Genomic DNA, 18,774 nt, shown 5'->3' with positions numbered 1-18,774 from the left:
GCCTTCGCCTCCGGGAGCGGGGAAGCGCTGTCGCGCCGAGTCGCCGGTGTCACGCCCAGAGCCAGCGTAGCGGGTATGGAACGAGTTTGTTTTCCTGTGATTTCTTCCCGTCCGACCCTGTTTTAAGGGGTGGGTTTGGGTTTTTTTCCCTGTTAACGCGTTCCGCGTGGTTCATGCGTTTTCTGCCCGGCCTAGAGCTGCACAGCTCTCCCAAGCAATGCTTGAGGGGAGCAGGGCTCTCGGCCCAGTTACAGCTGCAAACTCAACCCGAGAGAAACCCTGCCTTAGACCGGCGGTTATGGTTTTGCGCGTTAAAGCCGCTTTCAGGATTTAGGTGTAGTTTTTCGTGGTATTTAGCTCTGTTGACAACAGCTCCTGCAGGTAGGAAGCGAAGTGAAATGGGTCGCCTGTACTTTCCAGTCTGCCTCTACCAGGGCATGGTACACGCTGGCTGAAAAAGCATTCCTCTGTTGACGTGACTCGCGTTGCAATTGAACGGTAAATTGACGCTGTAATATCGTATGTATCTCACGGTCCAATATCGTAGCTTGCATTCAAACAACCACTTCATCAAATGCGGCTTCTCAACCGTTCCTCAGCTCGGGATGTACCTGGGTTCGGGATTTTCGGTTGCTGAGGGTTTTCTCGCTGCTGTTCAGGAGCGGGAGAGGGTTGAAGGATGGACTCTCTGGATCACATGCTCACGGACCCCCTGGAGCTGGGACCCTGCGGGGAAGGAAATGGCACACGCATCATGGAGGACTGCATGCTGGGTACCACCAGGGTTAGTCTGCCTGAGGACCTTCTGGAGGACGTGAGTACTGCTAAGATACTTTACCTTTTCAGAGCCGTGATAAACAGTACGTTTATCTCCCCTTGCGGGGTTTGCAGAGCAAACTGAAAAGAGGGGGAAATGTTTGTCAGCTGTCCTGGAGAAGGTGCCAAAAAGGGCTTTGATCAATCTCAGGAAAACGTCTCTTAAAACCATTCCGTTATGTTCTTTTTCTAGATAACAATCTCTCTGACTTGAAAAATGCCTTTGAGAAAGCTTTGTTGGTCACAAGTTTTGAATTTCTTTTCTTGTTGCCAATAGTATCGTTGATTTCCTCACCTTTCCTCTTCACGTTTTGGTGAGACACTGTCTCGTGACTTGCGTTATTTAACCACAGAAGGCCTTACGGGCTAGAAGATCGTCAAGGACGCGGATGCGTTTTCTTCACTGTTGTGTTTTGCGTTCTTTAGCCTGAGATCTTCTTTGAAGTTGTCAGCTTGTCTACGTGGCAGGAGGTGCTGACAGATGCGCAGCAAGACCACCTAAAAAAATTCCTGCCTCGCTTTCCTGAAAACAACCGAGAGCATCAGAACAAACTCATCTCTGCGTTGTTCAGTGGTGAAAACTTCCGTTTTGGAAATCCACTGCACATCGCCCAGAAACTCTTCCGGGGTCAGTCAGCGTAATAAACTTCTGTGTATTTTCTGGGTTAAGTTCTCAAACTAGCGGTTGATGAAAACTGAAGCGGTTTTCGCCTCTTTCTTACAGATGGACACTTTAATCCTGAAGTTGTGAAATACCGGCAGCTCTGTTTTAAGTCCCAGTACAAACGCTACCTGAGCTCTCAGCAGCAGTACTTCTACCGACTGCTCAAGCAGATCCTGGCTTCCCGCAATGTGAGCGTCTTCGGGGCGCGATCAGCGCTTTCTTGCGTTCTGTAATGAATAGGTTGTCTTTACAACAAAGTGTCTTGGCATTCACAATTCTCGGAGGTCTTCCCTTTAATGAATGCTGCTTTTCTGGTTTTCCAGTGGCCCCTATAATAGGACAGCACTAGAAACATTGTTACGTTTGCAAATTTCAGGTTTGGAAACTCTGATGGCTCTCACTTGTGTATAGTGTCTTTTTTCCATGCCCGCCTTGTCCCCCGCTTCCTGCAGTTGCCCATTTACACCTTACTGTCCTATTAACAAGTCATTCTGCCTTCACTTTCTGCCATTTCTGTCATTGCGAAACAAGTAAGGTTGCTAAACGTGTGGTTGTATGAATTCCCCAGCTTCACTGGGGACTGGTATAGAATAGATACAAAACTCTGATTCTGATGCCTGTGAATCCTCGATGAAGTCTTCCTCTGTGGATACTGTTGTCAGCTAATTGCTGCCAGCTGAAACGTGTTCATTGCTTGCTTATCAGTTTGTTAAGCTTAGACGTTGAAACATGGGACGTATGGATGAAGATGAGCGTCTGTCTTTATAAAACGCCCCACAGTGATATGGGAAAAAGAATACAGAAGTGTGTAGGAAGTTATTTCCTCTGTAGCCGTAAGGGGTAAAATGTTTTCTTCAAAAGAGACGGTTTTTCACGTTTGTGTTACGTATTTGGCATGGAAACGGCACAAATCGATCTCAGATCAATGGTTAGGTTCCTCTCAACAGTCCACATAAAATGTCAGTGAGGTATTGTACGTGGAGATGAAGGAGCAGAAATTTCTTATTGGATCCCTCCTTGCTTCCCCCCTGCTTTAAATGGTGGTCTAAAATGCTGGTTTTAAAATTGTGTATATGGCAGATGCTGACACTTTGCAAGGGTTACTTATAAAGAACTGAGCTGCTCAACCCCACCAGCTCCAAACATTAAACTTGCTGAAAGCAAATGAGTTGAGCTTATCTGTTCAGAACTGTAGCGGAGATTAGCTAACGTCACACGTATCTCGTCTTCCAGCACTTGCTGGATTTGGCTAGGAAAGGAGGCCCTGATACGACCCTAAGGAGAAAGCACTTCTCACCGACATATGACACAGAAGAACGAGACAGACGGACGCATCGGCGCTACTTGAAGATTCTGAGGGAAGTGAAAGAGGAGTGTGGAGACACTACCTTGTCTTCTGATGAAGAAGGTAATGCCCTGGACTCAACTAAAGACTTGAGGTGTGAATGGAGAAAGACAAATTTTGGATGTGGGAACAGCGTCTTCGATAGAAGAACAGAAACTGGACTCCAGTTTTATTGGCTGTGATCTAATGAACACAGGGTAATAGAATTATATAGATTGGTGCTAGGTCTTGCAGAAATAAATTTATTTATTTATTTTAGATCTAAGCTCCTGGCCTCCAAGTTCTCCAGCACGTTGTCCAAGTCCACCGGTTCCCCTGAGAGTGATCCCCACATTGTCAACCTTGGACATGAAAACAGCAGGTGAGAACCAAACTAGGGGTCGATACGGATTTAGGGGTGAGAATTACTTTGAGACCCTGCAAGAAATCGGTTTGAAAATCTGTTGTTTGATGGGCAATCTTGTAATGCTTCATTTTTGCAGTCTCCAAAACAGTTGGCTCTTCTCCCGGTTTATTTAATTTTTTTCTCCTTGGAAGGCTAGTATTTTAACACAAGGGTCTACGGTTGGTGTAATACTACTGATTTCTCTGTTATAATTTGCCTTTAACGGTTGAAGCATTAGCATAGTCCAGTTCGAAATACTTTGGTGTATGTGCCGAGGGAATCCCTCCTGAGGTTACCATAGTCAAGTCTGCAAACCCTTTGTGCAGCACAGCTGGTTCTCACTTCTTTTCACTTCCATACTTGCATCAGCAATGCAATCTGATGACCCAAGGAAGAAAGTATTGAAATAAATTGATTAAAAGGATGAAATTCAAATGGAAAATTTAGTTACTGAAATTTGGAGATCGTTGAAAGTGGGAACGGATAGAAAATGGCATTGTAAGAAGTCTGTAAAGTAACGATAATGGAAAACCGTGCAAATAAGCTCTGAATGTTTTTTCGTTGCAGACAAGGTAGAACTTGGGGAAAGTGATTTGAAGATGATGTTGAAGAAGCACCATGAGAAACGAAAACGTCAACCTGTAAGATGTCAAGAAGCCTGGGGGGTGGGACTGCGTTTTATCTGTCAGCCGTAAAGTTCAGGGTACTCCTGGGTGACAAAATGATTGCTGCTTTTTTTATGTGCAACCACCCTTCAGCCCTTTATCGTAACCTGTATTTAATTGTCAGCGTAGATATGCAACTCCTGTTTATGCTTATCTGTTTAGAAGGATTTTGTAATTTTAGTGATGTGTTTTGGAGAGACAAGATTTTGGATTTCAGGGTTAGAAAACTTCCTGACTTTTATTGCAGTACATGACACTATAAGCTGATCCCGGATAAGTTCGGGGCATTTCAGTGCTTGGGTTATCTTCTGTGCCTTTGTTGCTATCTTAACACTTCGTCCTTTCCCAGTTTTAATTTCTATCCCATTGGCTTCTGTAGGACCACCCCGACCTAGTGACGACAGACCTGACTCTTGAGGACATTATGACTCGAGTAAATGCTGGCAGGAAAGGTTCCTTAGCAGGTCAGTGGCTTGGACATGGTACTTGGGCGCTGCACGAATATGGGGTATCCTGCGTGTGTGAAAAGCTAAGGATGAAGGTGGCCTTGATAGATTGTTGTATCCCTTCGCTCTTCACGTAGCCGGCTAACCACTCTGGGGTTGCGAGTTGTTCCGTTTCAGTTGCTCGCAGGCAGCTCCAGTTTCCACTGAAGGTGTTTCCAACTAATTGATGGAAGTTAATTCATCAATTAACTGCTCTAAGCAGTTACCTTTGCCCTTCTAATTTCATATATGTTGGTTTAAAAACTAGAGGTTTTCTCTTAAAACAGAGTGCATTGAGGGGAAAAATAAAGGTTCATGGAAGTGACTGGGAGAATGGAATGAACTGGTGGTGAGTGAGTGCACACTACCCACGTTTCTGAATATGAGTTTAAATATATAGTCAGTTCATGGTTCTCAATGAAATACGGTAAGAAGCTTTTTCTCATTATTCTTCTTCCCTTTTATCGTATCTAAAGCCTTATTCGACCTTGCAACCCTCAAGAAAAAGGTGAAGGAAAAGGAAGATAAGAAGAAAAAAAAGCTGAGGATTATTAAATCCGAGGTGGAAGATTTGGCTGACTCTCTTAGCAATGCAGATGGAATCCCACCAATGTCTCAGGATCCTTCCCCCATCCCTCTGTCATCTGTCAAAGAGGAGTAAGTGCTTCAAAGGGCCCTGAACGCTTGCACAGATGGAGAGAGCAACAAACGCTGCAGCTCAGATTTTTGTGGGACTTTTGCAGAGCTGCGTAGCTAGCTCTGTCTTTGCTGGGTCTGGCTCTTTCACCCTTGACGGGGTAAAGCATCTTAGCTGTGACCTGCTGTTGTGAAATTCTGCTGCTGCCTAAGAATGGGAGGCACGCACAAAGGTCGTTGGCTTCGGTTTTGTGCAGCCTGGGATGTGTAAAATGGGTGGTGTTCACCTTTGTATATGAAGGTGAATGAACTTACTCTGCTTGTGTTCTCTTTTGTTTGAAGACCTCTTGAAGAGATGAAGCCATGTCTTGGAATAAATGAAATATCTTCCAGCTTCTTTTTCCTTCTCTTGGAGATACTGTTTCTGGAAGGACCTGCTACTCTATCTGTGGTAAGGAACCCCCCATTTATCTAGGAATCTTTGCAGAAAGCAAAATTAGGGGGCAGAGGGGTTTATAGCTATGTAATAGTGATTTTTTTTCCAGAGTTGTCCTGCTGTAAATTATGTTAAGATGTAGATTACATATTAAAGAAATGGAACCCTTTGGGAGTGCATACCGCATTCTGTTTTTAACACGTTTCATAAATTTAGTCAGCTGAATCTGTAAGTCTTTCCATACCTGTTCTTTAGATCATGGTTAGATATATTCTAGATATTAAGGGCAGAGATGGTGGGGAAGTGTTTTCCCCTTTTTGCTCTCTGCTGTCTGAAATACCACGTTAGGGTTACTTGGTCAGGTGATTTTTTTATATACGTAAAAATCTTTTTGTCCCCTGGATGTGTTCAGCTGTTTTGTTTTCTATTAAAGCAGCCATAGTTTAAAGTGTGAGATCTTTAATAGGATATTTCTTTTCCCTCTTCAGCTTGAAGATAAAGTTCTAGATTGGCAATCTTCTCCTGCCAGCGCACTAAATAACTGGTTCTCCTTTGCCTCTAACTGGTCTGAACTGGTTTTACCCGCCTTGCAGTACTTGACAGGTGACAGCAGAGGTAAGAATGGCTGTTAAAAATTCTAACGATGCTTATACCTCAGTTCTAATCAGTGCTGGTGTATATTATAGCTCGAATCAACTTTTAATTCGTCACTGCAATAAATCATTGCGTTGTTGACAGCGTTTCTATGATAGGCTTTACGGCTTTCATTTCTTGATGATGGTAGACTTGTTTTGCGTGTGGATAGTAGGGAAGACCCAGCTTGATTCCCGCGTATGTGAAAATGTGTGTGAAACTGCCTCTGGACAGGCCATTTCTCCTGTTCAGATCACACGCTTCAGGCGGGATGTTTGAAGCAGGAAGAAATTAGTCTCTTCCCGGCGCGAAGACGTTGTGGTTGTCCTCGAAGATAATAAAAAATAAACTAGATGATGCCCTGAGCAATCCACTGGAAACATGAAGTTGGCCCCGCTTTGACCTGGGGCTTGGACCAGCTAAGCTTCAGATGTTCCTTTCAAACTAAATTACTCTGTGGTTCTCATTTGCTTAGTGGGAAGTTTTGAAGGGAGAGACAGTGTAGATTGTAGTGGCCTTTGCAGCATGGATACTTAATGTTCTCCATAATGCTGGTGAATACCGTAAATCCCGAGTTGGCTTCCCATGAGCCCAGGAATAGTCACTGTACAGTAACAGTTCCTGGTGCCTCACAGCATGAACAGGATCTCATCTGACAGCCTGTAGGTGAAAGACTCGTTATCCTGCTCTGTTCTTTTCTTGTGCTTGCACTGTTACTCTGAGATGCTTACCTTCCCTTTGGGCAAGTATAAATTTAGAGATGCACTTACATAATCACTTAAAATGCTTTATCTGTCATTGTGAGTCTAACTCAACAGTTTGCATTACAACAGTAGGATTTTGGGGGTTGGACGATCGTATGATGTCTCTGACATGCACATTTTCATTGTAGATGTTCCTTCCAGCTTCTCACCTTTTGTTGAATTCAAGGAAAAAACTCAGCAGTGGAAATTGCTTGGCGAGTATCTTGTGCTCTTCTATGATTTCTATTATAGTAGAGGTTGGTTGTTTTCTCCAGGACTTTACTTTCCAGCTTGCTGCAGCCCAGAGAGAAAGACAAGCAGAGCTGTTAATACATTGGTTAGGCCTCTTCTTTTAGCTGAGCGAAGATGCATTTCACATTCTAGGTTTTCACAAGACATTAGTATCAGCAGCAGGCAGAGGATAAGTGAGCAAAGGCACTGGGCTTTATTTCTTTATGTTGCTGACCCAACTGTGTTTATGTCACCCTTCAAATCTGTCTGAACACCTTCATGTTTTCCCTTCTGTAGAGCACACCTTCTGATTATTCAGAGTAATTATTAATTATTACAATTATAAATTAATTAAGCTTTTCTGTGGAGCAAAGCAATGCTATTTTTGTTTTTAAAAGTGGGAACCAAAGAGCAATTTAATAATAAATGTGCCCATGCTTATACTGAGTGAATGACAGATTTCTTGTGTTGATGTTCGTTCCTTTAGCTGCTAGGCAGAATTTTCCATTCTTAACTACAGTGATTCTAGTGATCATGTTTGCAGGCTTAAACTAGCAGAGATTAGGAGTCAGGAAGCTATTCCCCTGGGTCCCTTTCACAGTCTTTGGTGGAGGTTGTGTAGGCACGTGTTTCTGCTCATGGACTCAGTGACTGGGATTACTTTGGAGGGTGGGAACCATCTGCAAGTGTCAGGTGGCTGTGTCTCAAACAGTATCTTGCCCGCTATGCCAGGAGTTGAAGCACCGTCCTTTGTACCGACACAGGAGAATAACTAGTTTTTAGCACTTTCCTAAGCCTGGGATGTGCTCAAGTATTGAAATTGGAGCATCTGTGAAGTGTGGAAGATGCCCTGTGACTGGTGGTGCATAGAGGCGGGGAAGAGAGTAGGAGATGACTGGGAAGTACAAGCAACTGGCTTCATAACAAATAAAGGACTTCTATTTCCTATTTTTCCCAATTTCTTGGACTAGGTTCTTGCCAAGATCATGAGAAGGAGTTGGCAGGACTGTTTCAGCTCTGGTTGGAGACCAAAGACCAGACTTTTTTCAAAGTGAGTCAGAAAAAACGACCTTCTGGCAGCACAAAACCTGACTGAGTTATATCCAACATTGACATTTCTCTGTTTTTCGATAGGAAAATGAAGACAGCTCAGATGCCACAACACCAATTCCCAGAGTGTAAGTATATAATACTGCTTGAAAGCTTTTGCAGTGCATACTAAAGCTATGAAGTTTGGTCCTTGCGCCTCTGGATCTCGATGGCTGGTTGCTTAAAATAAAAAGATTTTATGTCACGGGGCAGGAGGGAACTTGATAGTCTGGTTTTATAAATGCAGTAACTAGACTTCACAAAGTCAACTGATTTTTCTCCAAGCTAACATATATTATCAGAGCAAACCTGTAATCTAATTTATGTCCTGATAACTAGATTATTTACAGTCTTAGCTTACCTTCAGGTAGTGCATAGAGCGTATTTTAAGATCTCTGCAGGTCTTATTTATATTATGAAATGCTTTCAGAATTTGTTCAAAAGAATTTGCAGGAAGGGTGAGGTGACTAATCCCTTGGGATGTTCTTTGGGACTGTTGTGGGCTGCTTGTTGCTCAGAACTGATGGTGACCTTTGTTTCAGAAGGACTGACTATGTAGTCCGACCTAGCACTGGAGAGGAGAAACGCGTGTTTCAGGAGCAGGTAAGAATTAATTTTAAACGCAGACGTTGAAACAGTTGGACACTAAAACAAGAGAATTTGTGTGGGATGGCAGGCTTATACTCTACACAAACTTTGTTAATGTAAAGAATTAGTATGTTTCTTCTGCCTTGAAGTAGATCTCTTGGCCTTACATAAAACTCACTAACAATACAGCCTAGCTGCTGACTTCAAAAACACCTGTATTTCCAATGGGTATGGGGCAAAATTAATTGAAATTGGTAGTGCCAACCTTTCTGTCTCCTCTGCCATCCCCCAGCATATGAGGATGACTTGTATCTGTATTTTGTGGGCATGTATGAGTACGAGCAGAAGACAAGTGGCAATAAGTGCACCCGCACACTTGGTTATCTGTCTGTAGTAGATGCCAGTGTGTATTACAGGGTAAACACATGATGACGATTCTTCTCCCTGGGTACACGTGCTGTGTGCGTGGTAGAATATCCAGGTTAAATTTTGGAAATCTCTCTTTCGCCAGATTGGAGGAGGAAGAAAGGGCTTGTTGTTGCTGGGGGAAGGCGTGTTTGCTGGGCAGAAGGTGTATCTCTGGCACCTCTCTAGTCTGTGCAGCTGCTTAACAACGAACCTAACGTATCGTACCTGCCCGCCTTGGTTAGGTGGTGCTTTATATTCTGCTTGAGGTAGTTTGTGCTTCTCTTGATCTGAAATAAGTTTATACAGCAGTATTTGAGCCTTTAATTTAAAAAAATCTTTCTCTGGAGGATGATAATAACTTAACTTATAATACAAATGTAGCACAAGCTTTAAGACTTTGCACTATATGTTTCCTGCTAAATTCAGTCCTCTTTGTTTCCAAATACAGGAACGTTACCGTTACAGCCAGCCCCACAAAGCTTTCACTTTCCGTATGCATGGCTTTGAGTCAGTTGTTGGTCCTGTGAAGGGGGTGTTTGACAAGGAAACCTCATTAAACAAAGCCCGAGAGCATTCTCTCCTGCGCTCAGACAGACCAGCATATGTCACCATCTTGTCCCTTGGTAAGGTGATGGCCAAAAAAATTTAAAAAAAAAAAAAAAGGGCTCCCCTGATCCCCCAAAGAATGACTTTAGGAATGTACATTGTAAAGGGAAAAGGTGGGCAGACAGGGATGACATAAGCGAAGAAGAAATAAATTATTTGGAATCGAGGTGATGAAATGCTGGGAGGAGGAATAACTAGAAAAGAAGGCATCTGTGTGTTGCTGTTGATTTGAGAGAAAATGGGAAATAGAGAGGAGAATCCGTGGGGCTGGCTGAAGCTAAGGCTCAGATAACTGGAAAACTGAGAGTGGTGGTTTCAGTATGCTGTTGTGAAGGTAGGGCATTGCGAAGTCATTCTGGGGTTCAGTGCTGTTCCCCAAGTTCATCACTCCTAGCACAAAGCCGGCACAGTTGATGTCCTTTAAAATGGTCCTTTATAATCTCTGCTCCTCTCTCTCAAGGATCATGGGGGCTAGATTTTAGTGAGCAAGTAGGCATTATGAGAGCGGGGATAAGAGAGCAATACCGAAATGTATCTGCCAAAGTACTTGAATACAGCTACCTAGTTATGGCTGGAAGTTTAAGCTCTGATCTTGTATATCAGTTCGTGATGCTGCTGCTCGCCTTCCGAATGGAGAAGGAACTCGTGCTGAAATCTGTGAGCTGCTTAAAGATTCCCAGTTCCTAGCTCCCGATGTCACAAGTGCTCAAGTAAGTTGGATGTCATGTCTAGCCTCAAACAGATTCTCCTAAAAATACACTGTGCAGACCCGGGCAGTATTCAGTGGCTGAGGCCCAATAATTTTTTTATGCTGCTTTGGCTAGCAAATGAGAGCTATGCTCCACTCCGGTGAGCTGCTGCAAGTCTGCACCGAACTCTGGATGATGGAAAAACAGCTAGAAAAGTCACAGAATTAACACTGTGTCTCATACGTGCTCGCATTTTAGATTCAGAAACAGTCAATTTTCAGAGCTCTCAGCTTTGGTGGAAGCTCCGCTTAATCCAAGGTGGCAAACAGCATCCTGTGCTGTAACATCTGCTCCCAGTCAGTTCTTACTCAAATGGATTGCTAGCAGCTTACTCGGGTCTTATGCCAAATAGGATTACTTTTCTATTTGTGACTTTTGGCTAGCCCAACCAGGGACATCTTGTAATTCCGTGAATTCTGAACTTTCAGGTTAATACTGTTGTTAGTGGTGCTTTGGATCGATTACATTATGAGAAAGATCCCTGTGTGAAATATGATATTGGACGCAAGTTGTGGATCTACCTGCACCGTGACAGGAGCGAGGAGGAGTTCGGTAAGCCTGGCTTGGTGATATCTTAAGAGTTGAAAACGTTTATAAATCTCATTTTGTTTTTCACTTTCCATGCTTTTGAGCTTCTTCAGTCTATCTGGATAATGAACATTAATTTATCAGCGTAGCTTTTTTCTCTAGTCAGTTTGCTAATGTTAGCCCATCAACACTTAAGCTCAGTCTTGCAGAGCAGCGTGTCAGTTTGAAGTATTTGTTAGAAAAATAGCATCCCATGTACAAGAACTGCAGATGTGTGTACATTCGCAACCTCTTACGTGTCTTTGTTTCAGCCTTTTTGGCTAATTTTACATGGTATTTTTCTTTGCACTATTATATGACAGCGTGTGTTTGATTTCTTGTCTGAAGATGAACTTACAGTTCTGAATTGGCCTCTTTCTTAAATCAGTTTGCTTGCGTTCAGGAGGTCTAACCTTTAATTTGTATTTGCAGAACGGATCCACCAGGCTCAAGCTGCTGCAGCAAAGGCCAAGAAAGCTCTTCAGCAGAAGCCAAAACCTCCGGCTAAAATGGTAAATTTCTTTGCACGGATGCTTTTGGGATCGGGAAGGAGGTGTGGACTTAACTTAATCCGTAAATTCTGCATCCATAGTGGCTGATGAAAATTACCACCTATTTGAGTTACCGGTTCATTATGTTTATGAATATCGGTGTTAGTCTAGCACCACTGCACAAAATGAAGAGGGAAAGAGGGGACTTCTACACCTCTCAGCTTCCACTGTTATCCTTGTTGATCTCAGCAGAAAGATTAATGGAATTCGTTTGTGCTCCCTATCTTAGGGATGGTCTTTTGGATCTAGTTTTGAGGTTTATCTGTAGCAGAGTGTGTGGAACATGTCTGCTGCTGTCCTCCTTGCTGTGCTGAAGCTGTCAGGGTTTGCATGTCTTTTATTTTTTTGGTGTTGATATCAAATATCTCTGAAGTAGTTGCTGTTGGCAAATTAACCAAGGTGGAAATCTGAATGTTATGAATGATTGGCACTGCTGAGATGCACTTTTCCCTGAGAACAGGAGCAGCCAAATGCACCAGCCCACTCGTGGCTGCAGTTGAGGAAAGCAGACAGTCGGTCATCTGTGATTTCAGGATTTAGCACTGGGGCATCATTCATAACCATACAGACCTCAGCTTCAAGTGCTCAGCCCACTCTCTACCGAGTGCAGCGATCGAAACCTGTTTTTGTAAAGACCTTCATGCTTGGCGTGGTTTCTTTGCAGAAGTCTAGTAGCAAGGAGAGTTCTGTGAAAGCACTCCCCAGCAGCACATCAGAGCCCAGTCAGCTGAGCCTTAGTGACTCCAGCATGCCACCAACTCCCGTGACTCCCGTGACGCCAACTGCGCCAGCATTACCAGCAACGCCTATTTCACCCCCACCAGTGTCTGTGGTGAGCAAGAGTGTATCTAGTGCCGGATCAGAGCCAGCAAAACCCAGCCAAAGGTACTATTTCTGTCTCATACATCGCTTGTGAATGTTACTGGTTCTTTCTCAGTCATCTACATCTTTGCTGACCTACTGGCTTTATCTTTTCCGTAGCGTTCTTCTGGTATCATCCCCTACCATGCCGCAGCTTGGGACGTTGCTTTCCACAGCCCAGAGTTCACAGACACAGCCGGGGCCGCAGCCGCCTCCCACCCGGGTGGTAAGTCATACCACCTCCTCAGGGCTGCCGCAGGTCCGGGTGGTCACTGCCCAGTCCAGCCTCCCAGCTGTGTCTCAGCAAGCCCCGGTGGTAACCCAGCAGCAGCAACCTACGTCAGTGCCTCAAATCCGCGTTCCAGCTACAGCCACACAAACCAAAGTGCTCCCTCAGGTGAGTTTGGCTGCATGGAAATGGTGGAGTAGCTCTGACTTCTGCTATTTTGGTATGGTGCGCAGGGATTATTTGCTCGCTTGGAACATGCAGTAGCTGCAGGGTAGGAGCATAGAAATGGTTGTGCATAAATAATACTGTTCAGTGCTCCTTTTTTCCTCCCTGTTGCCTATTTATGTGGCACCACTAAATTGTGCATTACAGTAAAAAGTCCGTAGAAGTTGCCAGCTATAAGGCACGAGACAAAAAGAGTAAATTATTAGTCTGTTAGTATTGCGTTAGTCTGCTCATAGGCTGCCTCTGTGTCTTTCTGTAGGCTGTGATGACTCTGCCAGTAAAAGCTCAAACCAGCCCAGTGCAGGTGCAAAGACCAGGAAGCTCCGTGACAGGACAGACAGGCATCACTGTGACAGGACTGTCTGCAGCGCCCAGTCCTGCTGTAAAGCCAGTAACCAGCTCTCCAGGCAGTTCTGCTACAAGCACCTCCTCTACCACTGTCATCCAGAATGTAGCTGGCCAGAATATTATCAAGCAGGTGAGAGAGGGGGAGAGACAAGGAACTGGGCTCCATGACCCAGCCGTTCCGTTTGTTGTGACGGACATGATATGCAGATGTGAAAAGATAGTGAAAACTGTAGTGAGCCGTAATGCTGTGTGCATTATTGACCATACAGATTTAGGCAGTTGCTGGTTTGGTGTATTTGAGCCCCGTTTTCACGTACAGGTAAAAGATGTGTTAGTCCAAGGTTAACCGTCTCCAGATGTTGATCTCTTTTTCGTTCATCTTGTTTGAAAAAGTAGCTCCATGGTATTTCATATGGTTTTGGGAATGCCATCTGATGCGCAACCAAGACTATTTCCAGTAGTGTACTGAGTGCTAGCATCATGCCGCTTCAGTTCCGATGGGAGCAAACATCCTGTTGGGAAGTTTTACTCTGACTGTGCCTTGGACTGTGTCCTGGTTTGATACAGGCATTTCTCCGATCTCTTCCAGGTGGCTATTACAGGACAACTTGGCATGAAGACCCAGCCTGGAAGTGGCATCCCACTCACAGCGACCAATTTTCGGATCCAAGGAAAGGATGTGTTGCGCCTACCCCCGTCCTCTATCACCACAGATGCGAAGGGACAGACTGTGCTGCGTATCACCCCGGACATGATGGCCACCCTGGCCAAATCTCAAGTCACTACTGTCAAACTGACTCAGGACCTCTTCACAGCAGCTGCGGGAAGCAGTGCTAGTGGGAAAGGCATCTCTGCGACTTTGCACGTGACATCCAATCCTGTCCAGACTGCTGATTCTCCAGCCAAGACTAGCACGGCCACTTCTGCTTCTTCCAGCCCAGCTGGAAGCACAGTGGTTAAAGTAACTCCTGACTTAAAGACTGCAGAGCCAACAAGCTCTGCTTTCCGACTGATGCCTGCTCTGGGCATGACTGTGGCAGATCAGAAGAGCAAAGCCATAACTACGGTGGCATCCACTGAGGCCAAGCCGGCTGCTACTATAAGAATCGTGCAGGGGCTGGGGGTGATGCCGCCCAAAGCTGGGCAGACTATTACTGTAGCTACTCATGCTAAGCAAGTGCCCTCTTCCTCGGCAGTGAGCGTGCCTGGCACAGTCCATACCTCAGCTGTCTCTTTACCAACCATGAGTGCCACAGTGTCGAAAGCAGTTGCTGTGGCCTCGGGAGCTGCTGGGACTCCCATAACTATAGGCACAGGAGCCACTGCTGTGCGGCAGGTACCCGTCAGCACCACAGTAGTATCTACATCCCAGGCAGTAAGTAATGCTAAACTTTTTCTGGAGGTGGGTGAGAGAGGGGAATGCTGAAGTGTACTGATGGTTTATGTCTGAAAACTTCTCTTTACATCCACAGAGGCTCAAATTGAGCACTGTAGAATGTGGGTCTGCAACTAATTTCATGGTGTTGGAATTGTAGCTAAATGCTGAATGACCAGAAAGCAGTCAGATATGTCTTCCCTTACCTCCTGTTGCGAGTGAATGAAATAAACTTTGCTTATCTAAAGTCTTACCTCGTGCAGCTCAGCGTCTTGCCCCACACCTCTGAAATAATTTCCCTTGGAATGGTGTCAGAACTAGAAGTGCTTGTTACTTGTATTAACTTTTCTACCGAATTCCCCGTTTAATACAATTTTAATGTTCAAAGCTGAAGGCACCATAAAGTGTATCGTGAAAGCTGAATAAGCTAATTGACATTACCAGAGCTTCCTAAGGATAAAAATCATGGACGGATGCAATGAGCCTTCCCAGAGAAATACTGTGGTGCAAAGATGATGTGGGTTTTCAGGGCTGAGGCAGCTGTGAAGTGAATGAGATGGAGGTGAATTTTAATGAGCCTGAAATGGAGCACAGATTTCATCAGCAAAGCTGCTGTTGGTTTCTACTCCCAGGACTCCTAAAAAGCAAGCTGAGTGGTAATTGCATGTTGTCAAGCAGTTTCTCTGCTGAACTCCCCGCGGCTCCTCACGTATTCTTCAACTTCTCTAGGGTAAACTACCAGCACGAATAACAGTGCCTCTGTCAGTGATCAGCCAGCCAGTGAAAGGCAAGAGTGTGGTGACTGCCCCCATCATCAAGGGCAACCTTGGGGCCAAGTGAGTATTTTGCATCTGGTAGTTTTGCTTTAGAAATAGGCTGAGGAAGGTCTGTGTTCAATAGGTTCCTGGGGACCTAGCAAGCAGAGGGTGGAATAGACTTACAGTGTGTTAATAGGTCCATTAGGTGCAAGAAACCGAATGAATACGGTGTCTGGCAATGAGAATATAATCTTTGTTTACGTGCCCTGAGGTGTAGGTTCTAGCAAGTACACTGAAGAAAAAACGTTCTTTGCCTTGAAACCAGCTATTAGATTAGTTCTGTGTGTTTGAGTGAGAATTAACCTGGTGACATACCTGAAAATACGTGTCATCTGAGGCCATCTCTCCATTAAAGAAACTAGGGAAGTGTTAACTGCCTCAGTGAAAATTCCTCTGGCATTCAGATATTGAAGTCTTTTTGTTTATTCTTCCATGAATTCTGGTAGTGTCTCCGGTAGTTAATATTTCAGGGCAGAACACTCTGCTTGGCTATTTTTTGCGTTCCTTGAGAAGTGTTCAGGTCTGATCAGACTAACCCAGTGATGTGCACGGTCCAGAATTAGAGGGTTTAATTCGTGTGATAAAGTAATTCTCTATCACAGCGATAAATGTTGACATAAACTTGTCACTTGTGTATTTGCCGGTTTTGTGGGGAAAAAAACCCCACTACTTAAAATCATTTGTAAATCAGATCAGTAACTTTGATCTCCTAGCAGCTGAAGAACAATTTGTGAGTCTGAAAGACCTAGCCTGCTGTGCTGTTTACTAACCTTTCAACAATTCTCTTTCCTTAGCATCAGTGGATTAGGTAGAAATATCATCCTGACTACGATGCCAGCAGGGACAAAACTGATCGCTGGGAACAAGCCAGTGAGTTTTCTGACAGCACAGCAACTACAGCAGCTGCAGCAGCAAGGCCAGGCCACGCAGGTAATGGCACCTAGAATGATAGTAGTATTTGCTTTTTTATGACTTAACATCTCTTGAGGACTTTACACTTGATACATGGGGTTCCTTAAAAAGTACAGGTACACAGCTTGGCTGTAACGTCTGCATTAAGCACGTGCAGTGCATCATCTCCTTTACCTTCCCTCCATCCAGATATGTTTTTTAAATGTTTTTGAAGCACTGATAGTACAATGAATGTAAACCCAAAAATCCTGCCAGGAAATGTTCCCAACTGCTTGAAGGATTGTTTCTATACACTTGGCTCTTTTTGTAGTGCTTTGTACTTTGGCTTCTGTGGGTCACCATTTCTTGAAGAAATCGCGTCGCTTCTTTGCATATCCATCTTTCTGTCTGGAAACTTAGTGTTCTGTAATTCCAAAGAATGAATCTGCATTGAGAGCTGCTAGTAACAAGTCTGTAGAAGTGAAGTATCCAATGGATCCAAGTCCTCCTTCTGAAAACTTGTAAAAGCAGCTGACATGTAGGTTTTTATTCAAAGTAGTTTTTACTTCTTCCTCTCTATTCTTGAGATCTCTTGCCACCATCCCACGTGAACAGTGGATGGAGTGATCTTCTTGTGACAGATTCTGTTCTTGACGTGTTTTGGTGCTTGGTCTTGTTCGTATAACTGAATTTTTGTTGGCAGCAGAAATGGGTTATTTACCAGCGCTTCAGTGCGATGCAAGTGCAATGTGTCACCAGGTTGTTCTTGACATGAGTTGAGTTTTTTTTCTTTCCATTTCAAACAGGTTCGAATTCAAACTGTACCAGCCTCCCATCTCCAGCAGGGAACAGTGTCTGGCTCTACTAAAGCAGTTTCCACTGTGGTTGTGACAACAGCTCCATCTCCAAAACAGACCCAAGATCAGCTATGAACACTGGTTTGAAAATGGATCGCTTTCCAAGAACTTCCCCGAGTCCCGTGGTCATCCTCCATCCAACCACCCAAGACGACCTAACCACAGTCATGGCTAGGGATTGGACTGGATTCTGTCACGTTGCTTGTCTGGAGTCAGCACTGTGATGTCTAGGTAGAAATTCCACAGCAAAAGATGCTGTACCTACAAAACAAAATGTTTCAGTCCAGATGTGTAAAGCCACGTTCTGTGGCATTGATCATTTAAGCAATGTCTTCCTTTTCTTTGTTCTCTTCCCATCCGAAGGGCTTTTTGCGAATATCATTTCTGTGCATTTTGGGTTGTAGACAAAGCAGTTGATCTTGGGTCTTCCTTAACCAGGGAAACTTGCTTGGAAGGGGTATTTCAGACTTTCCAAAGTCATGAAGAAGATGCCTCCTTTTGCTGGAGTCTAGCTGTCACTACTTTTATATAGGTGACATAGGATGGTGGCTCGGACACCAGAGTTTGTTTGTAACATAGCCTGGAAGTAGATCCCTAACACATTCAGTGTACTATTTATAGACATTTTAAATACCTCTCCCCTAGCTCTGAGCTCAGACTTCTTTTGAACAGATACCACTTCCACGTCAAATTTCTGTCAAAGGCAGGATGAGAGTCAAGACGGTTTTTGCTGTAAAAAAGCTAGTAACCATGGGGAAGAGTGAGAAGTGGAGGAGATACAGAAGGTCATTGTGTGAACAAGTCTGTCGGCAAATGGGAATATACTGGAAAGGAAAAAGAAAGTGTTCACCAGAAGGATCCTCCTTTAGTTTTCCTCAACAAATAAACCTTTTTATCAGTCAAAAAAGACTGTAGCTTGTTTTAAAAGTTTGGAATATGTTTTCAAATATACCCAAACTGTAGTCTCTTGGACTCAGAAGAAATATTTTAACCTGTGATCCTGGCCTTTAGTTTTGTGTTTACCTTTGCAATTTTATCTCTATACGTAAATTGGTTTGAATTTTGCACATACCGGAGGTGAATTCGTGGCTGTTCTGACATCACCTTGAAGGTTTCTCGGAATGAGATCGGAAGACATGTTGGACCAGGAGAAGAATAAAAGGGCAGAGAGCCTTACGGATCTCTCTGCCATCTCCTTTCCGTTTTGTACAGCTTGTTGTTTTGTGTACAATGGTTGTCTAGCTTGCCAAGGGCTAATAGATTGTCCATCTTCTTTGTAAGATGGTTCTTTTTAACCTGGTTTCTCTTGTAGTCTTTTTTTTAAATATGTGGTTTGCTCCGAGTTACACGTTACTGAATGTAATCTGTTTAAAGAACCGAGTCTTAACAGCTCAGCGCTCTCCCGTGCTGGCTGGAGCTCTGTGTGTTGCTGTTCAGAACCACCGCACCTGAGCGGAGCAGGCAGTTTTGCTGGGCTTCAGGCTGGCTGTGTCGTTCTTTCTGTACAATAGCTGACTACTTCAGGGGTGGGTTGGAGGAAATCGGGTATTTCGGTAAAAAAAGAAGTGGCTAG

General features: G+C 44.1%; 1 protein-coding gene across 4 annotated transcripts; it reads left to right on the top strand.

Moving 5' to 3' along the window:
* On the top strand, window positions 1–18,500 carry NFRKB (nuclear factor related to kappaB binding protein). 4 transcript variants are annotated; one of them, XM_009272976.1, is made up of 26 exons: window positions 1–73; window positions 666–814; window positions 1,243–1,444; window positions 1,541–1,668; window positions 2,714–2,888; window positions 3,085–3,186; window positions 3,778–3,851; window positions 4,255–4,339; window positions 4,837–5,017; window positions 5,339–5,447; window positions 5,921–6,047; window positions 6,958–7,023; window positions 8,011–8,090; window positions 8,174–8,217; window positions 8,674–8,731; window positions 9,573–9,747; window positions 10,334–10,440; window positions 10,908–11,031; window positions 11,479–11,558; window positions 12,262–12,482; window positions 12,579–12,855; window positions 13,172–13,390; window positions 13,850–14,635; window positions 15,365–15,471; window positions 16,248–16,383; window positions 17,151–18,500. In XM_009272976.1, the coding sequence occupies exons 2-26, from the start codon at window positions 680–682 to the stop codon at window positions 17,274–17,276; spliced, it is 3,924 nt and encodes a 1,307-aa protein (XP_009271251.1). In that variant the 5' UTR covers window positions 1–73; window positions 666–679; the 3' UTR covers window positions 17,277–18,500. The 4 variants fall into 4 exon arrangements, with proteins under 4 accessions (XP_009271251.1, XP_009271249.1, XP_009271250.1 ...); XM_009272974.1 differs by having other exon boundaries at window positions 8,671–8,731; XM_009272975.2 differs by having other exon boundaries at window positions 660–814; window positions 8,671–8,731.
* Window positions 18,501–18,774: the final 274 nt, after the last annotated feature.

Source organism: Aptenodytes forsteri, unplaced genomic scaffold, assembly GCF_000699145.1.
Source record: "Aptenodytes forsteri isolate BGI_AS27 unplaced genomic scaffold, ASM69914v1 Scaffold126, whole genome shotgun sequence".
Classification (NCBI taxonomy): domain Eukaryota; kingdom Metazoa; phylum Chordata; class Aves; order Sphenisciformes; family Spheniscidae; genus Aptenodytes; species Aptenodytes forsteri.
This window is presented reverse-complemented; position numbering and strand designations above follow the sequence as displayed.